The following is a 21,720-nucleotide window of genomic DNA, read 5'->3' as shown; positions in this document are numbered from 1 at the left end:
TCTGGAGAGGGAGAATGCCACAAAGAGTTGGTCCGCCCTTCTGATCTCATCTGTCTTTGACACGTAAAAACGAAGGGCCCTTTTAGGTTCAAACATATGCAACCTCTCCTCCTGTTTAGAAGGATGGGAAGGAGGGGAGAACATTGGCAAGTAAATCCCCTGTGACACATGAGATTCCGAGACTGCTTTGTGTAGGAATCCAGGCCGTACCTTGAGCGATACCTTCTCTTTGAAGGAACGAAGAACTGGTGATTTATAAGACAACGCCTTTAGCTCACTGACACGTCTGGCAGACGTGATAGCCATCAGGAAGGCCGTTTTTAATATGAGCAATCTGATTGAACATGAATGCATAGGCTCAAACAGAGCTGCCATTAAGAGCGTAAGAACTCAGTTAAGATCCCAGTCCGAGACTACAAAAGGAATAGGCGGGAACCTATTCACAAGGCCTTTCAGGAATTGGGCCATCAAAGGGATCATGAAAAAAGATCCCTGATCCAGAGACCTCTTAAAAGCAGACAAAGCCGTCAAGTAATCTTTGAGTGTTGCCACCTGAAGGCCTGAGGAGGCCAGTGATAGAAGGAATTCCATCACTGAAGGGTTGGGACACAAGAGAGGGTCCAGCTCACGTTTCCTGCACCACGCCTACAATCTTCTCCATCTGCATGCATACAGAGATCTTGTAGATTGTCTGCGTGCAGCCATCAACACCTCAAGCACCTCTTGTGAGAGGTCCCAGTTATCATATCTCTTCCTTTCAAGAGCCACGCATGTAGGTTGAGGGATTCCGGGTTCGGGTGAAGTACCTGACCTTCCGACTGGGATAGGAGGTCCGGCCGACAAGGCAACCGGAGAGGTGGGCGGATGGTCAGTTCCGGGTGTTCCGAGTACCATGTTCTTTTCGCCCAATCCAGGGCGATCAAGATCATGGTTGCTCGGCATCTCCTCAACCTCATGAGAACCCACAGGATGATGGGAATCAGAGGGAAGGCATAGCGGAGGTCGAAGTCCCATTCCACCCAGAATGCATCCCCCAGTGCACCCTTCTGTCAGAATTCCCTTGAACAAAACTGTCTGCACTTCCTGTTGTATCTCGTAGCAAACAGGTCCACTGTCGGTGTACCCCACTGAGTGAAGTTTTCCTTGAGAACTTCTTGGCACACTTCCCACTTGTGTAAGACTGTGCTCTGCCCGCTCATAGCGTCCGCCAACCCAATCTCTGTTCCCGGCTGATGGATTGCTGAAACGGAGATCTGGTTTAACAACAACCAGAACTCTAGTTTCATTGCCTCCCTGAAAAGGGGAAGGGAATGCACACCTCCCTGTTTGTTCAGGTAATGCATGGCCAGCGTATTCCCTGTCATGACCAGGACATGCTTCCCCCCGAGAGAAGGTGCAAAGGTTGTCAAGGATAGCCTGATCGCCTGCACCACAAGCCTTTTGATGTGCTATCAGCACGCCTTTGAAGACTAAAGGCCGTCCACCTGCAGATCCTCAGTCAGCACCCCAACCCTTCAGCAACCCTTTCGTAACCACCCTGGCTTGGGGCCACAGAGGCCAGAAAGGTTCCCTTGCCATCATGTTGTATCTGCTGGTCCACCAAGTTAGATTGATGGCTACTGACCTCAACACCCTGAGAATGTCCCACATGGACCATTAACTTCTCAGCAACCACTGCAGAGATCTTATTCAGAACCTGTCCTCTGGCACCAGAAACATACAGGAGGCTATGAGACCTAAAAGGCAGAGGAAGGAGGCCGCTGGCAAGCTGTTGTGGCTCTGGAAGAGTACGACCATTTGCCTGATACTGGCGACTCTCTCCTCTTCGGGGGTGGCAGGAAGTCTTTTACTTCTGAGTGACCAGGACCTCTGAGATGAACTGGGGCCTCTGTGTTGGTCTAGTGTGAGACTTCTGGAAATTCAGGGAGAAGCCAAACCTATGAAGTAGCAAGCAGGTGTCCTCAAGGTGAGTCGAAACCTGCTCTGGTGACTTCCCCAGATAACCAGTAAAGGGGGCAAGAAATGGGGATAGAGCAAGAAAGGAGGCCAATCGGTACCAGGAGTGGGGGGCAAGAAAACAGGCCAAATGTGATTGGGGGCAAGAAATGTGGCTAAACAAGAAAACGGGGCAAGAAAGGGGGCTAAACAGAATGGGGCAAGCAAAGAGGCTTATGGAGACTCGGCACAAGAAAAGGGGTTAAAGGGTGCTGGTGCAAAAAAAGTGGCAGGGATGCAGGGACAACACTGATGTTTTAGGGAGGGGGCAGGGAAAAGGGCATGGTGGCACTTTGGTGGATGGGGAAGCACTTGTGTTTTTGGGAGGGGGGGTTAAGATCGGGAAAAGAAGAAAGGGACAGCAGCAGTGTTTTTGGAAGGGTGGGGGGATGGGAGATGGTGAGGGGAGTGAGCGCCGAATGAGCACAAAGAGGAGTTAGGCAGTACTACACTCTTTGTGTTCACTCTTCACTTACCTTAAAACTCGCCATCGTCAGCCGATGCTCCCATCGTGCCTGGAAAAATATTGCTGTCCTGTCCCAGCCAATCAATGAGTGGCTGGGGCGGGACAGGAAGTCAGGCGTCTGGGACTGGAAGTCAGGTTGGCGAGAGCATGTTAAGTGCTTTTTTATTAGCATTTTTTTCCAGGCTGGGGTTCGGCTGTGCTGGAAGTGGAGCTCATGGCGTGAGTTTACCCTCCTGAGGGTAGGCTCACGTCATGAGTGCCACCCCTAACCCGGCGGCTGACCACATCGCTGCACCACTCCACCCTCCAGGGGCTGCACCACTCCACCCCCAGGGTAAATGTGCCCTTGGCAGCCGCCCACACCAAGAACCGGGGCTGATCACCAGCACCCTTTACCTCCCACAATCAGGCTCAAAATGTTGGCGAGCAGACAGCACAGATGGCACAGCCTGTTCTTCTTTTGCAGTTTATGAAAAGGTAAACAATGCCGAACCTAGGTATAATGCACACGTTTCGTCTGAGCAGGAACTGGAACGTAGTCCAGGGGCATTTAAACATATTCACAGTTGTGGAACTGCCTATTCATTTAAAAAACAAAAAAGGCAAATATGTTACAATTAAATATACATACTATTTTTATGGGTTGGTTTCAGGGAGCATGCGACTCTTCGTAAGGAAGTAATAGTTTGATCTTGAACTACCTCATAAAATCCCATGCAGTCTTAACCCCCTGCATGGCCACGTCTATCTCCAGAGAGGATCACGCTTGCAGAGCTTGGCGGATAGGACGTTCAGCTCATAAATCACAGCACTTTTCGAAAAAACACTGCCTCCACAGCTGAATAGCTACTAGCCTATGCGAGCCCATTGTAGAGATATCGGGAGACTTCTGGGTCTCGCAAGATCTCGGCAGAAAGCGGAAGTGCGGCTCCCACGCTTCGCGCGCGGCAGGGAGAGAGCCGGAGAGAAGCCACAGAGCAACATCAGCTCCTATGCGCTCCTCCATTGGACTGACCTTAGGCATATACATAGAGACTAAAGACTCACCCATGTGGAGCAGAGTTGCAGGGTCTGTTGTCCATTCTTAGGAAGCAGAGTTGTTATGAAGATAAGAAGATGATGTCCAGGATTAAATAAAGAAACCTCATAAGCAACCCAGCAGCCTCCTGTGTATCATTACTATTATTATATAACATAATTGGCGACGAGGATCACCACTGACACCCACGCGGCGCCATGCAAGGAGCAACACCACCACCGCCATTCCTGCAAACACCAGGTAGCCATCCCGTGGCCACAATGGCAGCCATTATTCACCACTAGAGACTTCGGGTGGTGCAGGCTACATGGCAGCGAGACGCAGAGCAATGTTACTAAATGCCCTGGGCGTCGAAGGCCAAAGAGTGTCTGAAAGTCTCACCCCGGAGGCAGTGGCCGGCGACAATGATGATGTATTTAAGGAAGCCATCAGAAGAATAGTCAAAAGATTTGCCAGCAAGGAGAATACCGTCCTACACAGGATACGGTTTTACAGCCGCAAACAGGAGGCATCAGAACCAGTAGATGATTATGAGACCAAACTGCGCGAATTGGCGGCGCTGTGTAACTTCGGAAACAACGCAGAAGGATTGATTGCGACATGCTGGTGGTTCATACCAACAGCAGAAAGGTGCAAAACAAGTTCATTCTAGAGAAAGAACTGCAGTTGGAGAAAGCCGTTGAAATAGCGAGAGCAGTGGAAGAGACTGAAGGTAAGAGGAAAGAATACGCAAGTGGGCAGCCAGGCCGAAGTACAAGCGATAGCTTTCCGCCCAAAGAAGGAGAAGCCGATCTTCGACACGAGAGAAGGGAAATGGGCAAAGAAAGAACCGTTAAATTGTCACAGGTGCACCAGCATGAAACACTTGGCCTTTGACAAAGAGTTCCCAGCAAGGGGCAAAGAATGCTCAGTGTGCAAAAAGATTGGACATTTCTCAATAGTGTGCCGATGGCGTAACAAATAAGTTACCAGTGTCAACCCTGAACCCATCACGGAGAGGGAATCGTCCTCTGACGAAGAGGGGAGGCCTACTGTTATAATGGTGAACAGCCCAAGGGCCAGGTGAGAAAAGCCCCACTGTGCCATCAAAATAAATGGACTGGAAACAAGAGTCACGGCTGACTCGGGCTCTGATTTAACTATAATACCCCTGTGCACATACAAGGAGATGATGGGCACAGAGGCGCATCCATTGACCTACTGGGCTACATCAAAGGAAAAGTGGAATTCAAAGGGAGGGAGACCACCACTAAAGTTTACTTCAGCCAAGAAGGCCCAGCAGTATTAGGGTGGGATCATCAGGCAAAACTGAAGATTAAGCTAGACCCCAGCACAGAGGACTAAGTACTATCAAGTCAGTTCCAGAGGAGCCCGGTAGCTAGTGAAGATTAACCCAAAACTATTTTTGGAAGGGCCGGGACACATCAAAGGCTTCATCCACAAAATAATACTTAAAGCCAACGCAGTCCCAGTCAAATACAAAGTAAGGCCAGTATCTGCGACTGCAAGAGACACGCTCAAAAGCCAAACTGCAAGAATATACTTTCGAGGTACAACAAAACTCAGGGTGGAAGAATTTGCAGGCAGACTGCATGTCAAGGTTGCCAGAAAGATGTCATGATGCCTGCTCCCGAGGAGCCAGGTCAGGCCCAGCGTCCCCGGAAGCAGACTTCATACTCACCAAGCAGGACCCAGCAAACCCCTATAGGGGCTCTTTGGACCTTGTCCTGGCGCCTTTGGCGCCAGGCTCATAAAAGGCATCTGTCCTGTCGCCATAGGCGCCAGGCTCATCATGGCAGAACATATGGTAATGCTTAGGTGAACTCACCTGAGGCAGACCATGCTGCATACTCACCCGAGGCAGACCATGCTGTCTGAAGCTCCAAGCCAACTAAGGCTGGGGAGGAACTATTTTCTTTCAGGAACTCTTTTCTTACTCGGGTGGGGCCAGTGGAAGAACACTCACCTGAAGCTCTTCCAAGGCTATTTAAACCACGCCCGGATGGCCACACGTGCTTCGCGCTATTCTGCATCTGCAGCAGGACGCTCACTGAGTCGGCTCCTGCATCCTGGCTCCTGCCACGCCCGCCAGCACCTGGAACACCTGCAAGGAGAGAAAGGCAAGCATTAGGACATTACCTACCTTCATCCAGCATCCGGATTCTTCACTCCGTCGATCCTGCAAAAGAAAGTCAAGGGTTAGAAACGCATCTCATCGCTCGCTGCAGCGCCGCTTCCACTTACCTTCACGTGGCGCTGTCTAGCTCTTCAGCGGTCATAGGCGACATCGGCCGCATCCCAGCACCTACGGAAAAGAAAGACAATAGTTAGAAGCGCTCCGCTTCTCACGCTGCCGTGCCGCTTCCTCTTACCTTCACGTGGCGCCGGCAACCTTTTCAGCGCCCATAGGCGACATCGGTCGCATTCAAGACCTACGGAGAAAAAGGACAAAACAAGGTGAGCAACGAACTAATTGCAAAAGGACAGATTACTCACCTTAAGTCTTACCTGAATTTTGTTGGGACCTCAGTTCCCTTTTCGGGTCGGAGCTGCTTTTCTGGCTTTTCCGTACCCCGGCCCCTATGGGGAAATAAGACACACTCATTAAGGTGTCGGAGCAAACCACTACGGCACACCTTCATTAAAAGTACTCACCTGAGCTTACCTCGGTGAATCCATTCCTCCACACGGATTCCTCACCTAGTCCCTGAAAATTAAACAAAGGCCAAGGGACAAATAAGACTTGATCTTTTGAACTATATACTTACGGCAGCATTTTGGTAAAGGCAAGCAGACATCGAACCCTCGCCAAATCCGAGATCCAGTGAAGTAACTGGAAATCTACACGCCCCTGCGTCAGAAGCAGGATGGAGAGCTCGTCCATACAGAAATTAAGGTGAGAGTCTGCGGAAGGCACAGCTAGGGTTCGAGGAGGGTGAGAAGGGGAAAAAGGGGGGAATCTCACACACAATCTAGCAGACAGTTAACTCCCTTTTCCCATCTACAGAAGGATTATTCTACGGGCCAGACAGACGAGGTTTGGGGGTCCAGTCCAGTCCATCTTCCAAGCACTACGCTTTACTGTGGAAGAAGTTGTAGCAGTCCAGAACGGGTCAGCGCCTCCGAGGGAATCAGGTGAGCGTTACAAAGGAAAAGACAATGCCACCACCTTCTTGCAAGAAGAATGCATTGTAGCATCCATTACAGATCTCACAGACCCAGTCTACCTAGAGCTGAACGAGAGACAATGGACGGAAGAAGACAAGAAAGACCCCACCATGTTGAGAATCAGAGAATGGATCAAAATAGGATGGCCCTATGAAAGGGCAGTACCAGAAGGAATGAGACCATATTGGAAAGTGGCTGATGAAATCTCAGAAACTGACGGCATAATCATGAAAACTGAACAAGTGACCCCGCACACAGGTATGAGGAAAACCATCCTGTGCAGAGCCCATGCAGGCCATTTAGGAAACACCATGATGTGACGCAGAGTGAGAGAAGCCTACTGGTGGCACTCCATGGATCAGGAGATTCGTACAATGATCGAGAGAAGCGCCCATGATTCCCACAGAAATCCCTGAAGCTGCATGGTCAAAAGTAGGCCTGGACTTTATCGGACCACTGGAAACAATGGCTCCCGAACATCGTTATGGCATTGTGCTAGTGGATTACCTATCGAAGTGGGTCGAAGCAGAATTCGTCCCCAACATTACGACGGGCACCATGATAGAAGTTCTTACCGCCATCTTTCAAAGGGAAGGGCTCCCCAGCGAGTTAGTGACAGACAATGTGGTACAGTTAATATCTAGAGACATGGAACTGTTTCTGAAGAAACACAACATTTACCAAAAGAAAGCAGTGTTATATCATACCCAAGCCAATGGGCTTGTGGAGAGGGCAAACAGATTTATCAAAGGAGCCATCCAATTAGCGACCGTGTCGGGAATGGATCCCCTTAAGACAACCAAAGAGGCCATCGCAGCTCACAGACTGACTCAATGGTATCACCCAAGTCTCCCCATTTTGCATGTTTAGAAAAGAAAAGGGATAAGTAGGCGCACTACCTTATGCTTTCTATGAGAAATACATTTTCTGAATACTGTGTAGTAATTAGATATTATTTACAGGTGCGGGGGAGGAAAAGTGACCCTGGCACTGGATCACTACAACGTATACGTAGGCAAAGAAAAGAGGATCCAAAGATAGGAGCTTTTAAATTTATAAAATGTTATAATCTGCATTCATGGCTTTCCATGTCCTTCCTGTTTAATGTGAGGTACTCCACCATTCCAAAGCCATAGCTCTCAACCGTTAGTGTTGCTACGGCGGGTGAAAACACCTGTTTCCTTTTTTTGGCGGCTGAGGGCCCATTTAAGTTTCTGGGCGTTTACGGGGCTTGGTGGGTGAATCAGCAGATTGCATGGCGGGTGACACCTGCCAAAAGTGTGTGAGTTGAGAGGTATGCCTAAGCATGTTAAATATATGTACACGTACTTGGTATCGAAGCTTGATGTTGACCCAGCTTTGTACTTCGCCCTCAGCAGCATGCTCTTCATCTTTAGTTCAGTCAGGGATGGGATCAGGAGAGGCACAACAACACAGAACAACGCCAGTTGCGGAGGGACGAGTGTGCCTGAAAAAGCCTTCTTCTTTTGTCCATATAGGAATTTCAATTTGCCCTGAAACTGCATGGTCTGTAGAGGAAACAGAAAGAGTGGTATATTTGTATTTTGTATTTATTTTGTTTTATATCGCGTCTTACACCAAAGCGCTGAACATAAGAACATAAACGGTATAATAAAATGAAATTAGCCTTTTAAACACAGCATATATCTGTGATTACAGTAGCCTTCATTAACCAGCCAACGGGAGGTAGGATCCCAGAGCGACCCGAAAGGATAAATAAACAGTGATGGAATGTAGAGAAAATGGGAGCGTATTCAAGTCTAAGGGTGCCAAAAGAGAGAAGGAGCAGAATCGAGATTGAGCACAGGGGTACGAGGAACTATAAGAAGACATTAAGAAGCAGAACGAAGTGGGCGAGAGGAGAGTAGAATGAGATGAGACAGGAAAGATAAGGAGGTGCAAGGCCGTGGAGAGATTTGAAAAGTACACATAGAAAATTAAATTTGAAACGATGATTGAAAGAGAGCCATCCTAGATCAGTCAAAGAAGATGAGATGGAATCACGAGGAGCAAGTGAACAGAGAACACAAATAGAATCATTTAATACAGATTTCAGTGGCGGGTAATACTGATCTGATGGACACTTTTTGCAGTCATTCAGAAGTCACATTTTGAAGCAGGTACAAAGCAGCTAAAAGATTAAAGTATCTAAGAGATATTGTCAAGCTATTTCTCTTACTTGTCCAAATAAAGTGCGGGTAAAACTTTTAATTTCCATCCCTTATTCATAAATTGTGGTAACCATGGTTCACTAATGCATTTGCTCACTTTAAAAAAAATGTTGTTAAAACGGTTATTTTTGTGTTTTAAATCAACATACATAAAACCAAAGTGGGACACAGACGGCCAAATTACAGCTAAAACCCACAGTCTCATATTTTCTAGCATTTGTACAGAAGAGGTAAAACAGTAACTAATGTCTGGTCACATGTCTTTAGGCTTCGAGAGCAGAAACTGGCAAGTAGTAGATATTTTTCCTTTCCTCCTGGCGCTTGTCCTCTCATCTAGCAATTAGCCACACATCTATGAACTAGCAGGGATGTCAAACATAGGAAATGCCCTGTAGCTTGTATACATTATGAAATAGATTGAGGAGGCAGGAACTCTGGTGCACAGAGGGACGCACTCTCCTTGACAAAAATGTTTTCTCAATACCACTGAAAAGTGCTAAGCCTAGTGTATGAAACGATGACAGATTTTGTTACGCTCACCTGGTATCCACGGGGGCGCCACACGATACTGGATGGAGGTCTAAGCGCTATCCTGGACCCCTCTCTGCTTGGTTATGTGCCAGACTTTGGGTAGCGCCTTAGGTTTTTGTGCGTTGAACTCTCCGTCCTGCGTCTCTGTGCAGGGGCACGTGGTTGGTGCAGGCGTTCCATGGACCTAGTTGCTTCACTGGTCCGTGTGCCCTTATGTCGGGTACAAACTAGCTGTGACTCCAACTCTGCTTGCTGTCTTCCAGGTGAGTTATAATGTCTTTTCCGTCTTTATTCTTTCTTGTTCTTTCCCTCTGTTTTCTCTGTCTTCTCTGAGTCTTCCTCCACTATGCTGTTCCTTAACAATATCTCTTTTGTTTTCACAGGGATGGTTGCGATTTCGGAGTCGCTGCACCGATGGCGAAGACCACGGTGAGTTATTGATGCGCGGAGCACTGCACTGTTTATTGGTGTTAATTGCAAACCTGTGTTCTCTTCTCTTCTTTGTACAGGTTGAGGTGATGTTCCGGAAAGATGAGCGATCAAAGCGCTACTTGCGCAGGTAAGTTTTTTGTTAATGCTGACCTTGTTCCTTCTCCCTTGCAGGTTACGGTGAAATCCGGTGATGGGCGAGGTAAGAGAAGTGCAGGGTGCTGCTAGGACTCGCTGCTTGCCCAGGTAAGAATTGTTATTAATGCTGTCCTTGTTTCTTTACCTTTGCAGGTTGCCACGAACTCTGGAGATGGGCGAGGTAAGCGAAGCGCAGGATGGATTCAAGGCCGGTTACTTCACAGGTATGTGTTCTTGCTCGCTAATGCTGTTCTTGTTCTTCCAAGTTATTAATGGAATCCGGATCTAGGGCTTAAGGATCGGGCCGCCGGAGAAGCAGATGAGCAGGAGCTGGAAACGGTGAGCGTTACGCTGCAGGAATGCAGAATAATGCGAAGCGTGTTCTGCTGTTTGGGTGTGGTTTAAATAGCCCAGGTAAAGTAGTTCCAGGCCAAGTAGTTCCAGGCCCAGCCACACCCAAAACACTAGACCGCATGGCTTGGTTCTAAAGAACTGAGCTTTGTAATAGGCCTCCATGTTGGATTAAGGTCCAAAACTGCTATTACTTTATTCCTGATAATGAGCCTGGCGCAAAGGCACCAGGACTGACTCCATGTATGTTTCTGATGGAGTTTCAAGGCCCTTGGGGCCAGTGTGAAGGGCTTTAGCCCCACTGCTGCCAGGGGGCTGTTATACCTGAGGGGGTCAGGGGCATGGATCGTGACAGCACTACCCCCTAAGGCCCTTCTCAAGGTATTTCCTCTGTCAGGCCCTGGTTGGATGGTTCTGATGAAATCCTCTTACCAGGCGTGGCGCATGGACGTGCTCACTAGGCTCCCATGTCCTGTCCTGAGGGCCGTATCGCTTCCAGTCCACTAAGTAATATAACTTGGACCTGGTGAGTTTAGAATCTAGGATGTCCTTGACTTCAAATTTGGGTTCTCCGTTAACCAGTGCTGGATTTGGTGGAGTTTTGACATGAGTTCCAGGCTGAACAGGTTTTAAGAGTGACAGGTGGAATACGGGATGGATCTGCATATTTGGTGGTAAAGCTAGTTTTACTGCCACGGGATTTATAATAGCCTTCATGGTATAGGGCCCTAAATATCTGGGACGAAATGTGCGAGTTCCTCTTATGGGCACGTGCCGAGACGCCAACCAGACTTCATCTCCGACTTGGTAGTCTGGGGCTTTTCTTCTGTGCTGATCAGAGAATCTTTTCTGTCTTTCTTTGGCTTGGATCAAGTGTTCTGCTGCCTCTTTGAAGGCTTGAGTGATGGTCGTATGTAAAATCTTCACCGCGGGCATTTCCAAGGCCATGGGGGTATCTAATTCGGAAGTACATGGGTGCCTTCCATATACGGTATAGAATAGACTCTGTCCGGTACTGGTGTGTAGCGAGTTGTTGTAGGCATATTCGGCTATCCACAGCACATCTTTCCAGCTTTCTTCCACTTGATGTAACATGCACCGTAGGCATTGCTCTAGTGTCTGATTCGTCCGCTCCGTTTGGCCATCAGTTTGGGGATGGTGACTAGTGGACAGACGAATATCGATTTGGGCAATTGCACAACTCTTCCTCCAGTAGTTAGACACAAACTGACACCCTCGGTCAGAAATCAGGATGAGGGGAAACCATGTAATCGTATGATTTGCTCTAAAAACACCTTTGCCAGACTGGATGCATTTGGTAGACCCTTAAGCAGAATGAAATGGGCCATTTTAGAGAATAGGTCAACAACCACTAGGATAGTGTTGAACCCTTGACAGGGAGGCAGATATGTGATGAAATTGAGGGAGAGTGTGTGCCAAGGTGCACGTGGAATTTCCAGGGGTTGAAGAAGGCCCGCAGGTCTTTGTTTCTGGGATTTATTCTGTGCACAAATGCCACATGACAGAGTAAACTGCGTAATGTTCTTTCGCCAGGTCGGCCACCAATAATTTCTTTTCACCTTGGCTAGGGTCTAGCCAATTCCTGGGTGTCCTATCAGGGGGTCGTGATAACCAGAAATTACTTGTTCTTGTAGTGCCTTATTCGGTAGATATAAACGCCCTCTGAAATATGGGAGTTGGTTCTCTGTTGTGTAATGTTCACCTTGAGTGGTCCAGTCTTGTAGAGCCTCGGTGTTCATTAGGAGCCGAATTTCCTTTTGGAGTTCGTCTAGAGATAACGTTGTTGTAAGTCCTAGTAGTTTGTCACCTGGAATAATCGCCACCGGGTCTGGGATTGAATATGTGTTCTCATCAATACCCATGCGGGAATGGTTCGTCGGCTTTTCCGTTTTGAACTCCAGGTCGGTACGTGATTAGGTAATCATATTCTGCAAAAATAAAGCCCATTGGAGTTGACGGGATGATTGAGCCTTTGCCGTCTTGAGGTATTGTAGGTTGCGATGGTCGGTGATTACTGTGATGGTATGTCTGGCACGTAGGAGATAATGCCGCCAAGCCTTAAAGGCTGCCTTCATCGCTAGGAGTTCCTTGTCTGTTATTGCATAGTTAAGTTCAGGTGCAGTAAATTTTCGTGACCAAAATACCACGGGATGTAATTGGCCTGTTTCGGGATCCCTTTGGGAAAGAACAGCCCCCATTGCCATGCTGGAGGCATCTGTTTCCACTGCATATGGGAGATCTGGGCGGGGGTGTCGTAGCACCGGGGCTGATGTAAATCTGTTCTTGAGTTCCTGCAAGGCCTTCTCTACCTCTTCTGTCCTTTGGGGCAGTTTGTTGTTTTTTCGTAATAAAGAAGTGATCAGGTGCACAATCTGGGAGAAACCTGGGATGAATCGGCGATAAAAGTTCACAAAGCCCAGCATACTTTGGACACCTTTGACTGAAGACGGTGATGGCCAGTTTAGGATGGCGTCTACTTTGTGCATATCCATCCAGACGCCTCTGGGAGTGAGGACAAAACCAAGGAACTCGACTTTGGTGACATTGAAGGAGCATTTTTCAAGTTTGGCGTATAGCTGGTGCTGTTAGAGTTTTGCAAGGACGGAGCGAACGTGCCTGACATGGTCCTGTTTAGAAGAGGAGTACACCAAGATGTCGTCGATGTAAACTAGGGCACATACGTTGATCAATTCCCGTAGTACATAGTTCCTGAAGTACTGGAATGCGGCGGAAGCATTGCAAAGCCCAAAGGGCATCACCTGATATTCGTACAGCCCATACTTAGCACGAAAGGCGGTCTTCCATTCGTCTCCTTTCTTTACACGCACAAGATGGTATGCCCCTCTGAGGTCCAATTTGGTGTAAATCTGGGCATCCTTGACTTGGTCCAGCAGTTCTGGGATAAGGGGTAGAGGATAAAACAGTTATCTTGTTTAATGCACGGTAGTCGATGCACGTTCTCAAGTCCCCCTCCTTCTTGGGTATGAAGAATAGGGGCGAGGCTGCCAGGGATTTGGACGGCCGATAAAACCGTTTGACAGGTATTGGTCCAGATATGATTTCAAGCGTAGATTTTCAGCTTCAGTGAGTGCATAAATTCGACTACACAGGATTTGTGCACCAGGTACGAGGTCGATCTGACAGTCATATGATCTGTGAGGGGGTAAGGTATTAGCCTGTTCTTTTTGGAAAATGTCTTGGAAATCGTGGTATTCGCTTGGTAGTGTACTTGTTTCACCTAGTACCAACGCCTCTCTATCTTGGACAGGTGTTTCTGGGTCAGACGATGGCATTTTCACTTGGTAGCACGCATGAGCACACTCATTGGAGAAGGCTAATTTCTTGGCTCGCCAGTCGAAGTTAGGATTGTGAGCCACCAACCACGGCATCCCTAGAATCACCCTGAACTGAGGGGCCTTGATATGGTCAAGGGTAATGGCTTCCCGATGTCCGTCTTGGCACAGAAGGGTCAATTCTGCTGTGCGTTGAGTTACAGGACCAGAAGCTATCTCCGTGCCGTTGACAGTGGTGACCTTCTCAGTTGTCATTTTCTGACAGAGGGGAAGCCCCATCCTTGTTGCCAGGCCTTGGTCTATGTAGTTACCAATGGCTCTGCTGTCTATGTATGCCTCCACAGCATGCATCCGAGACGGTTGTTGGTGACTGATCAAAATCACAGGCAGGGAAAGGTGTGAGGTCTGTGGCTCTTTTCCTTCACTCGACAAATGGACCTCTACGCTTGCCGGGCCTGGAAGTTTTTCGACTCTTGTTCTCCTCCTTCTTTCTCTGTAGCTCAAACTGTTCTCCTAGAGGGTTTTTTACGGACATTCTCTGAGGAAGTGACCTGATTTCCCGCAGTACAGGCATAATAGCTGTTGTCTCCTTTTGTCTCTTTCGGCCTTGGTTAATGGGCTCCGTACCCCCCAATTTGCATGGGTTCCGAAGTGTTTTCTGATGAACGCCGACTGTTCTCCTTTGAGCGTACATACACAGTCCGATTCTCCGTTCTGGCTCGATCTGACCTTCGATCTTGCAGCCTGTGGTCTAGCTGCACCACTAGGTTGATGAACTCTGCACAGCCCTTTGGCGGGTTTACCACCTGAGCTAGGACGTCTTTCAATTCCCCCCGTAATCCTCGATGGAATAACATTGTTCGTTTCTCTTCAGGCCACCCAGTTTCAACGACAAGTCTGTTAAAAGTGGCGATATATTTTAACAAATATTGGCTGCCTTGGCGGAGGGACAGCAGTTCGTTATCCAGAGCTTGGCCCTGGGTATGTCGGGCGAACAGCTTCTCCATCTCCTGTTGAAACCCCCTGAAATCCTGCAGGAGTGGGTCATCCTGGCTTACTAACGATATGGACCAATCCGCAGCACTGCCACTCAGATATGACAGAATGAAGGCAACCTGCGACTGATCGCTAGGAAAGTCTCCGGGTCTACAAAAATAATGGAGCCGGCACTGGTTCATGAATACTGCATATTTTCTTGGGTCCCCCGTAAAACGCTCCGGTGGGGCCAAAGGAACTGCCCCAGGGAGGACCACCTGCACTGGATTGACGGATGTGGCTGGAACCGACAGAATACTTCCTGGCAACGGAGCCTGCCCAGCCTGTGTTTGGAGCAATTGTCTGGCTAATTCATCAGTGCGGTCCTTGGTGACAAACAACTCCCTCCTAAGGACGTTGGTTTCTTGCCTGGCGGAGTGCACTTCGGCCCGTAATTCTCCCAGTAACTGGGCAAGTTGGTCAGTCTCTGATGTTTCCATGACACCCAGGTGGATGTTTTAATTGAGGCTTCGCGTTCTGTTACGCTCACCTGGTAACCACGGGGGTGCCACACGATACTGGATGGAGGTCTAAGCGCTATCCCGGACCCCTCTCTGCTTGGTTATGTTGCAGACGTTGGATAGCGCCTTAGGCTTTTGTGCGTTGAACTCTCTGTCCTGTGTCTCTGTGCAGGGGTGCGTGGTTGGTGCGGGCGTTCTGTGGACCTAGTTGCTTCACTGGTCTGTGTGCCCTTAAGTCGGGTCCAGACCGGCTGTGACTTGCTGTCTTGCAGGTGAGTTATAATGTCTTTTCTGTCTTTATTCTTTCTCTTTCTTTCCCTCCGTTTTCTCTGTCTTCTCGGCGTCTTGCTCCACTACGCTGTTCCCTATGTCTCTTTTGTTTTCACAGGGATGGTTGCGATTTCGGAGTTGCCGCGCCGATGCCGAAGACCACGGTGAGTTATTGATGCGCGGAGCACTGCGCTGTTTATTGGTGTTAATTGCTAACCTGTGTTCTCTTCTCTTCTTTGTACAGGTTGCAGTGATGTTCAGGAGTGATGAGCAATAAAAGCGCTGCTTGCCCAGGTAAGTGTTTTGTTAATGCTGACCATGTTCCTTCTCCCTTGCAGGTTGAGGTGAAACCCGGAGATGGTGAGGTAAGAGAAGTACAGAGTGCTGTCTTGACTCGCTGCTTGCCCAGGTAAGAATTGTTATTAATGCTGTCCTTGTTTCTTTACCTTTGCAGGTTGCAGCTAACTCCGGAGATGGGCGAGGTAAGCGAAGCCCAGGATGGAGTCAATGCCGGTTACTCCACAGGTAAGTGTTCTTGCTCGCTAATGCTGTTCTTGTTCTTCCAGGTTATTAATGGAATCCGGATCTAGGGCTTCAGGATCGGGACGCCGGAGAAGCAGATAAGCAGAAGGTGGACACGGTGAGCGTTACGCTCCAGGAATGCAGAATAACGTGAAGCGTGTTCTGCTGTTTGGGTGTGGTTTAAATAGCCCAGGTAAAGTAGTTCCAGGCCAAGTAGTTCCAGGCCCAGCCACACCCAAAACACTAGACTGCATGGCTTGGTTCTAAAGAACTGAGCTGTGTAATAGGCCTCCATGTTGGGTTAAGGTCCAAAACTGTTATTACTTTATTCCTGATAATGAGCCTGGTGCCAAAGGCGCCAGGACTGAATCCATGTATGTTTATGTTTCTGATGGAGTTTTAAGGCCCTTGGGGCCAGTGTGAAGTGCTTTAGCCCCACTGCTGCTAGGGGGGTGTTATACCTGAGTGGGTCAGGGGCATGGATCATGACAGATTTCCTGCAAAATTTCCCTAAATCAGTCTTGTTTGGTAGGCATGTCATAGAGGTGGTGTAAGCCCTTACACATATGACGCAATTGTAAGTCCTCCATTTTATGGTTTAGGGGTGTAGGGTGTTTAATGTTGGTGTTACCAATTTCCCAAACTTCTCAATATTCAGTTTGAGATGTTGGTGTGGTGAGGGTTCACTGTAAAATCAAATAGCTGCACAGTTAATATTTAAAGTTCTTTTTAAGAGTGCTTTGCTTAGTAGTACGATTTGTATTACAATTAGCTCTTTTCCAGCCCCCATGCATTGCTTATGCCCCATGTCATCAGGAGATTATTTCAGCTCATGAGAACTTTGGATGTATTTCAATGACATATGACTTTGAACTCTATAGGTTGGACTTCAGACTAAAGGGGGTAGTCGGTGAAAATAATCTTTTTCCAATTCTCTGAATATTTTATAGTCTAATTCAAACATGTGCAATCAATGGTGCCTGTCTTTTGAACCCCAGTCAGCACATTTGGCAAGGCACTGGGAAAATAGTGTTCATGGTCACCAACGAATAAATGAACGGATCATAACCAGTAGAGACAGTGACTTGCAATAAATTGCAAATTAGTGTGTTTATGTGTATATAACATATATTTCTTTTACTCTAAGCAGACTCCCTTCTTTGAAGATCCTGCTTTATTATTAGCAGGGGTGTACTGAATAGTAGATTTAGATATTCGGCCGAATAGTGCGACAAGTATTTGTCCGGGGCCGAAAACAGAGCTGAATATTTGCCTTTTTACCAAATAAAGTTATGTAGACAAGAAAAACACTTTGTAAATTAAAAAGACACTTAAAAATATGTATACCTGTTCTTTATTGCATTTCATTTCTTTGTTGTCTATGGAAGATGTTTGCGTAAATAATTACCAGAAAATAAACTGATCAATAATAGCAGTTTTCGCATTTGTTTGTACATTTATAGGTGTTGCTTGTTGGGCAGGGCAGAGTAACTAAGACTAGCCCATAAGTACAGTATGTATGCATGTAATCACAGTGAGGGGAGACTGGGATGTGTCTACCCACACTTTCAAATGCTCCTTTTGGCCATGCCCATCTTTAGCATTCTGGCTCCAGCAAGGCACTGAAACACAAAAGGTGTGATTACATAAATTAGCACCCTGCTGACTGCTGAATTGGTGCTGTAAACAAACCTTTCTGATGCTAAAGACATGCTTTCTACTTGTGCTACTGAGTGTGGATAAGGGGTATGTTTGTGGTGTTTTGGGGCATGCTAAAAGACAACAGACAAAAATGCATATGGAATGCCGAGTTCTCCATGGCTCTCGGCTGACCCTATAGGGAAGAGGCTATGCTGATTTTCAGATCTTTAATTGGCATGTGCATGCTTATTTTACTTGTACATCCATTTGGTCCAATGTTTCTATATTGTAAACTTGTATTTCCTCTTAGGTATTACTCCAATATTCCTCTTTTTATATCTCTCTAATGTTGGGATCAATATTTCTGTTGTCATACACTGGAGAATACTGGTTAAAGAAATATATCCATGTGCTTTAGTAACATCTGCCAGCTTTACTCAATTCAAAGGGACTCATTTTGGCAACATGAGCCAGATGGAGGGCAGGAATTGTAACTTACATTTCAATAGTACAAGCACATCTATGCCACAGGAACACTTCCACTCAGCCATCTTACTTGCCTTATAATCTTAGACTGCAGGTTGAATAAAGTTCTTTGCTGCAGGTAGATCACCTACTAAGCTATGTTACTCATGGTTTGGAACTGTCTGTGATTCCTGCAACAGCTTTATTAATCCACTTAATTATATTATTTGGATTGGAAATTGGTGGGATTCGAATCTGTAACTTTCAGATTTCTCACGCAGGTCATCAGCAAATCAATATGAGCCTAAAGAAAATAATTTTCAATAGTGACTTCATAAACAATGTTACCTGCCCAAAGTTTCAACTGCAAAGTACAGGAAAGACTAGAGATGCACTGACAGTTTTGCTTGAGCTCATCACTCCCCCACCAAGCAAACCACTAGCTGAAAGTCTGTCTGTCCAGCACATGTAGGGCAGGGATTATGTTTGCACTTTCTCACCTCTGTTCTGCCTGCACTCACTCAAAGAAAGTGACAGCAGCATTTGTTTAATTACCATTTTAAAGCATGAACATGACACGTCTGAACGATTCCAGGCACAAAGTCAAAGCAGTACTTCTGTATTTTGAAGGTGAAACTATTCAGCTTTGAGTGATCATTATGTAAGTATTCAAAGCCGAATATTTCCTTTTCAAGCAGAATTCAGCCAAATACTTACTCAAAGCTGAATCGTGCCTCATACACGGATTAACCAATGCAACCAAATGCAAAACCCAACATGGCTTTCCAGCCTCACAATTTTTCTTGGTTCAGCTTGGCAAGAACCTTTTGCAGGTGACGACTAAGGACACATACAATTTAAGATGCTATAATGTTTTCATAATTTTGAATACTTGACTAAGCAGAAGATGCATATGAGGAGACAGTCTCCTGTATAAAACAATATCCTATCACTCTGACTTGTACCATCTCCACGTGATGTTGGTGAACGTGTAGCTTGATCATACATGATCTGTGGGTGAGTACTTTGAAACTGTACAATAACCTCACCATCCCCAACATCTGAATATGAAGAGAGTTCATATAAGGAGGCTGAGTCTCTTTTCTAAAGCACTGTTCTTTCAGTCTGACTTGTACCTCTCCACTTGATGTTGGTGACCATGTTGCCTCATTATATATGGTTTCAGGGTGAGTATTGCTCAAATCTAAAATATCCTAAATTGAATCATGATGGCTGAGCTGTAATGCTTTAACAACCCATTTCCCATTGTATCCCAGATAAAGACCCATTCCACATCTGCACAAAATATCAATATTTAATCCCTATTTAAATTAACACCATTGTCACTTTGAGGGTGATCACAAAGGAATACACAGATAAAATTGGTTCATTTTTTTTCTGTCACTTACTGGACCCCCCTGGGACTCTGTTTTGTCTGAGTGTGCATTTGATTAATTTATGAGTGGACATCTTAATTCATAGAGTTTCCTTACTTCACATGTTGTAGTATTGTACAGGGTAACACCACACCAATCTTCCTAGGGCTAAGAATGTGCATAAAAGTAACTTAATTGTGGGCATAATGTGATCGGTCAACTCAAAAATCACTGTCTCTCGGGTGAAGAAGAAAGGTGTCCAAAAGCAACGTTTTTCAGTGCTTGTTAAGCCGAGGTCCTAATTTCCCTCAATGTCTTAATGTGACAAAACAGATACGGATAGAGTGAGCAGCGTGCTCCAAACAAAACCCAAAGTATACAAAAATGAAATGTCTCTTGCGATTACTCTCAATCCAAATGAACACAAAGGACTCCAAATGTAATAGCTCTGATGATTCTAATCACATCTTCTCAGGTTTCCACTCTGTTAATCACACTCTTCCACAAAATCTCATTCTATGTATCTGCAGGATTCATGGCAGAGTGTTTCTGTAGCTACGGTACAGTGGGGAATTCTTCTAGGTCTCAAAATTTGGAGAAGAATCTATTGCCTGGTTTGATATTCATAATTGTCTGGGTGCTGGAGTTTCCAGGGCCTGGAAGCCTAAGAAGACAAGAGCCCTCCATAGATTGTCTGCAAGGCTCCTACTAGGCCTCTCTCCAACTTCCACTCTATGGGTTCTAGTTCTATAAATTCCAACCCAATCCCTCTCTCCCTAATTGCCATATCATATCATATCTCTTCCTCACTGTCACAGCACAAGTTCATTCCTCCAGCCTCTCCAGGCACCCCCCGTCCCCCTTTTCAGGTTTAGGTCTTACCTCTCTCCACAGAACAACATTAACTTTATCAGGGTCTGATGTACTCTCATCCTCTCCACTCCTAACACTCTCATCCCCTCCCATTCGCCTTCTCTTTCCACCTTCTGTAATGTCTACTCTCCACCTCACCCTTCCCCCGCCTCCTGGTAGCGTTCCTTTTCACTTCTCAGATTTTCTTCCACTTCTACTCTTCCTAACTTTTAAAGTAATTTCCCTCTCCATCGCTCCTCTCTAGTCACCATCCTCTTTAGTCTCTCCCACCAACTCCTTCTGCACTCCTCATCACCTCCTGCTTCACTCCTTGTGCAACCTCCTCCTCTGGCCCCCTACAGCCAGCGGCTCTTTCTCTATGTCTCTTTTAACCTCCTCTACTTCAGCTCTTCTGGCATAACTTCACTCAGGTGTGACGACTCTCTGTGCAGCTGACATGGGTGGGGAATGGAGCTTGTTAGGCAGAATCCTATGCAGTTCCCGTAGGAGCACTACAGAAGATTAGGACTACAGGTATATGCAATAAATCCACTTTGGTATCAGTCTGTACTAAACAGATTTAGTTGGTAGCTTTGGCTCAGCAGTCAGACTTATCTCAAGAGGGAAATGAGCATTATTCAGGGTTTACACAATAGGACTACAATACTATGGAACAAGGAAACACTGACCAAAGCTTTGTATCAAAAAGAATATATATATTAATTTTACACACTCTTAATTCCACACACAAATCACTAGCATTAAAGCAAGTTAAAACAGTAAAGAACATTATGCACAACTCTCTAATTAGATTGGAGACAAGTTTGAGCAAGAGTGAAAACTGAACAAAATGGCACAGTGTACAACCGAGCAGAAATGGCACTCTAAGAATTTCTTCAGAAGGACGGAAAGGTCAAGTTATACATGGTTAGACTCCTAAACACCCCAGCAACACTTCCCAATTGGATTGTGAACAAGTTAGGCAAGGTGTACTTTAGCATAAGCAATACTTACGTGAAAACAGAGCAAAATGGCACTTCACAATATTTAAAGGGGAAGGAAAAGGAGGTTATCAGAGTTTAGGTGCACCAACACATTTCTTGAGGAAAAGCAATCTAGAGAAGGCAGATGTAACAGATTTAGCCAGAGGCAATAGGCCTGTGCCAGAGTCAGTGGTACAAGGCAAAGTGCCCAGGATCAAACTGTTCTAGTAGCTGCAGTCAAGTCTTTGTTTAATGTTTGAAAAGGAGGTTGCAGAAGGTAAAAGACAATGTTAGATGAAAGGGGCGGCCAGCCCATAAGGAAAGTAAAGGATTTAAAACAACTTAGCAGTACCCAACGAAACGGGAGGACTGGCGGAACAATGTACCCTAAAAGTGGATGAGGCTCCTGAGGTGGCGGTAGTTCCTGGCAGTTCCTGCAGTTCGGGAGATCCAGCAGAGGAAGAGAGGCTCTCGTCGAGGAGGAAGGTTCGA

General features: G+C 46.6%; 1 protein-coding gene across 2 annotated transcripts in view; it reads right to left on the bottom strand.

Annotated features, from left to right (window-relative positions):
• Positions 1-21,720, bottom strand: part of AHRR (aryl hydrocarbon receptor repressor) — a 1,406,519-nt gene that overhangs the window by 178,023 nt on the left and 1,206,776 nt on the right. For both annotated transcript variants that reach the window (XM_069620459.1, XM_069620460.1), the window contains exon 8: positions 7,998-8,197. In XM_069620459.1, coding sequence (XP_069476560.1) covers positions 7,998-8,197 — 200 coding nt within the window. The remainder of the gene's footprint in view (positions 1-7,997; positions 8,198-21,720) is intronic.

The sequence above is a fragment of the Ambystoma mexicanum genome, chromosome 5q (genome assembly GCF_040938575.1).
Source record: "Ambystoma mexicanum isolate Mex_15411 chromosome 5q, UKY_AmexF1_1, whole genome shotgun sequence".
Classification (NCBI taxonomy): Eukaryota; Metazoa; Chordata; class Amphibia; order Caudata; family Ambystomatidae; genus Ambystoma; species Ambystoma mexicanum.
Note: the sequence above shows the minus strand (reverse complement) of the source record. Positions and strands in the feature narration are given on the sequence as shown.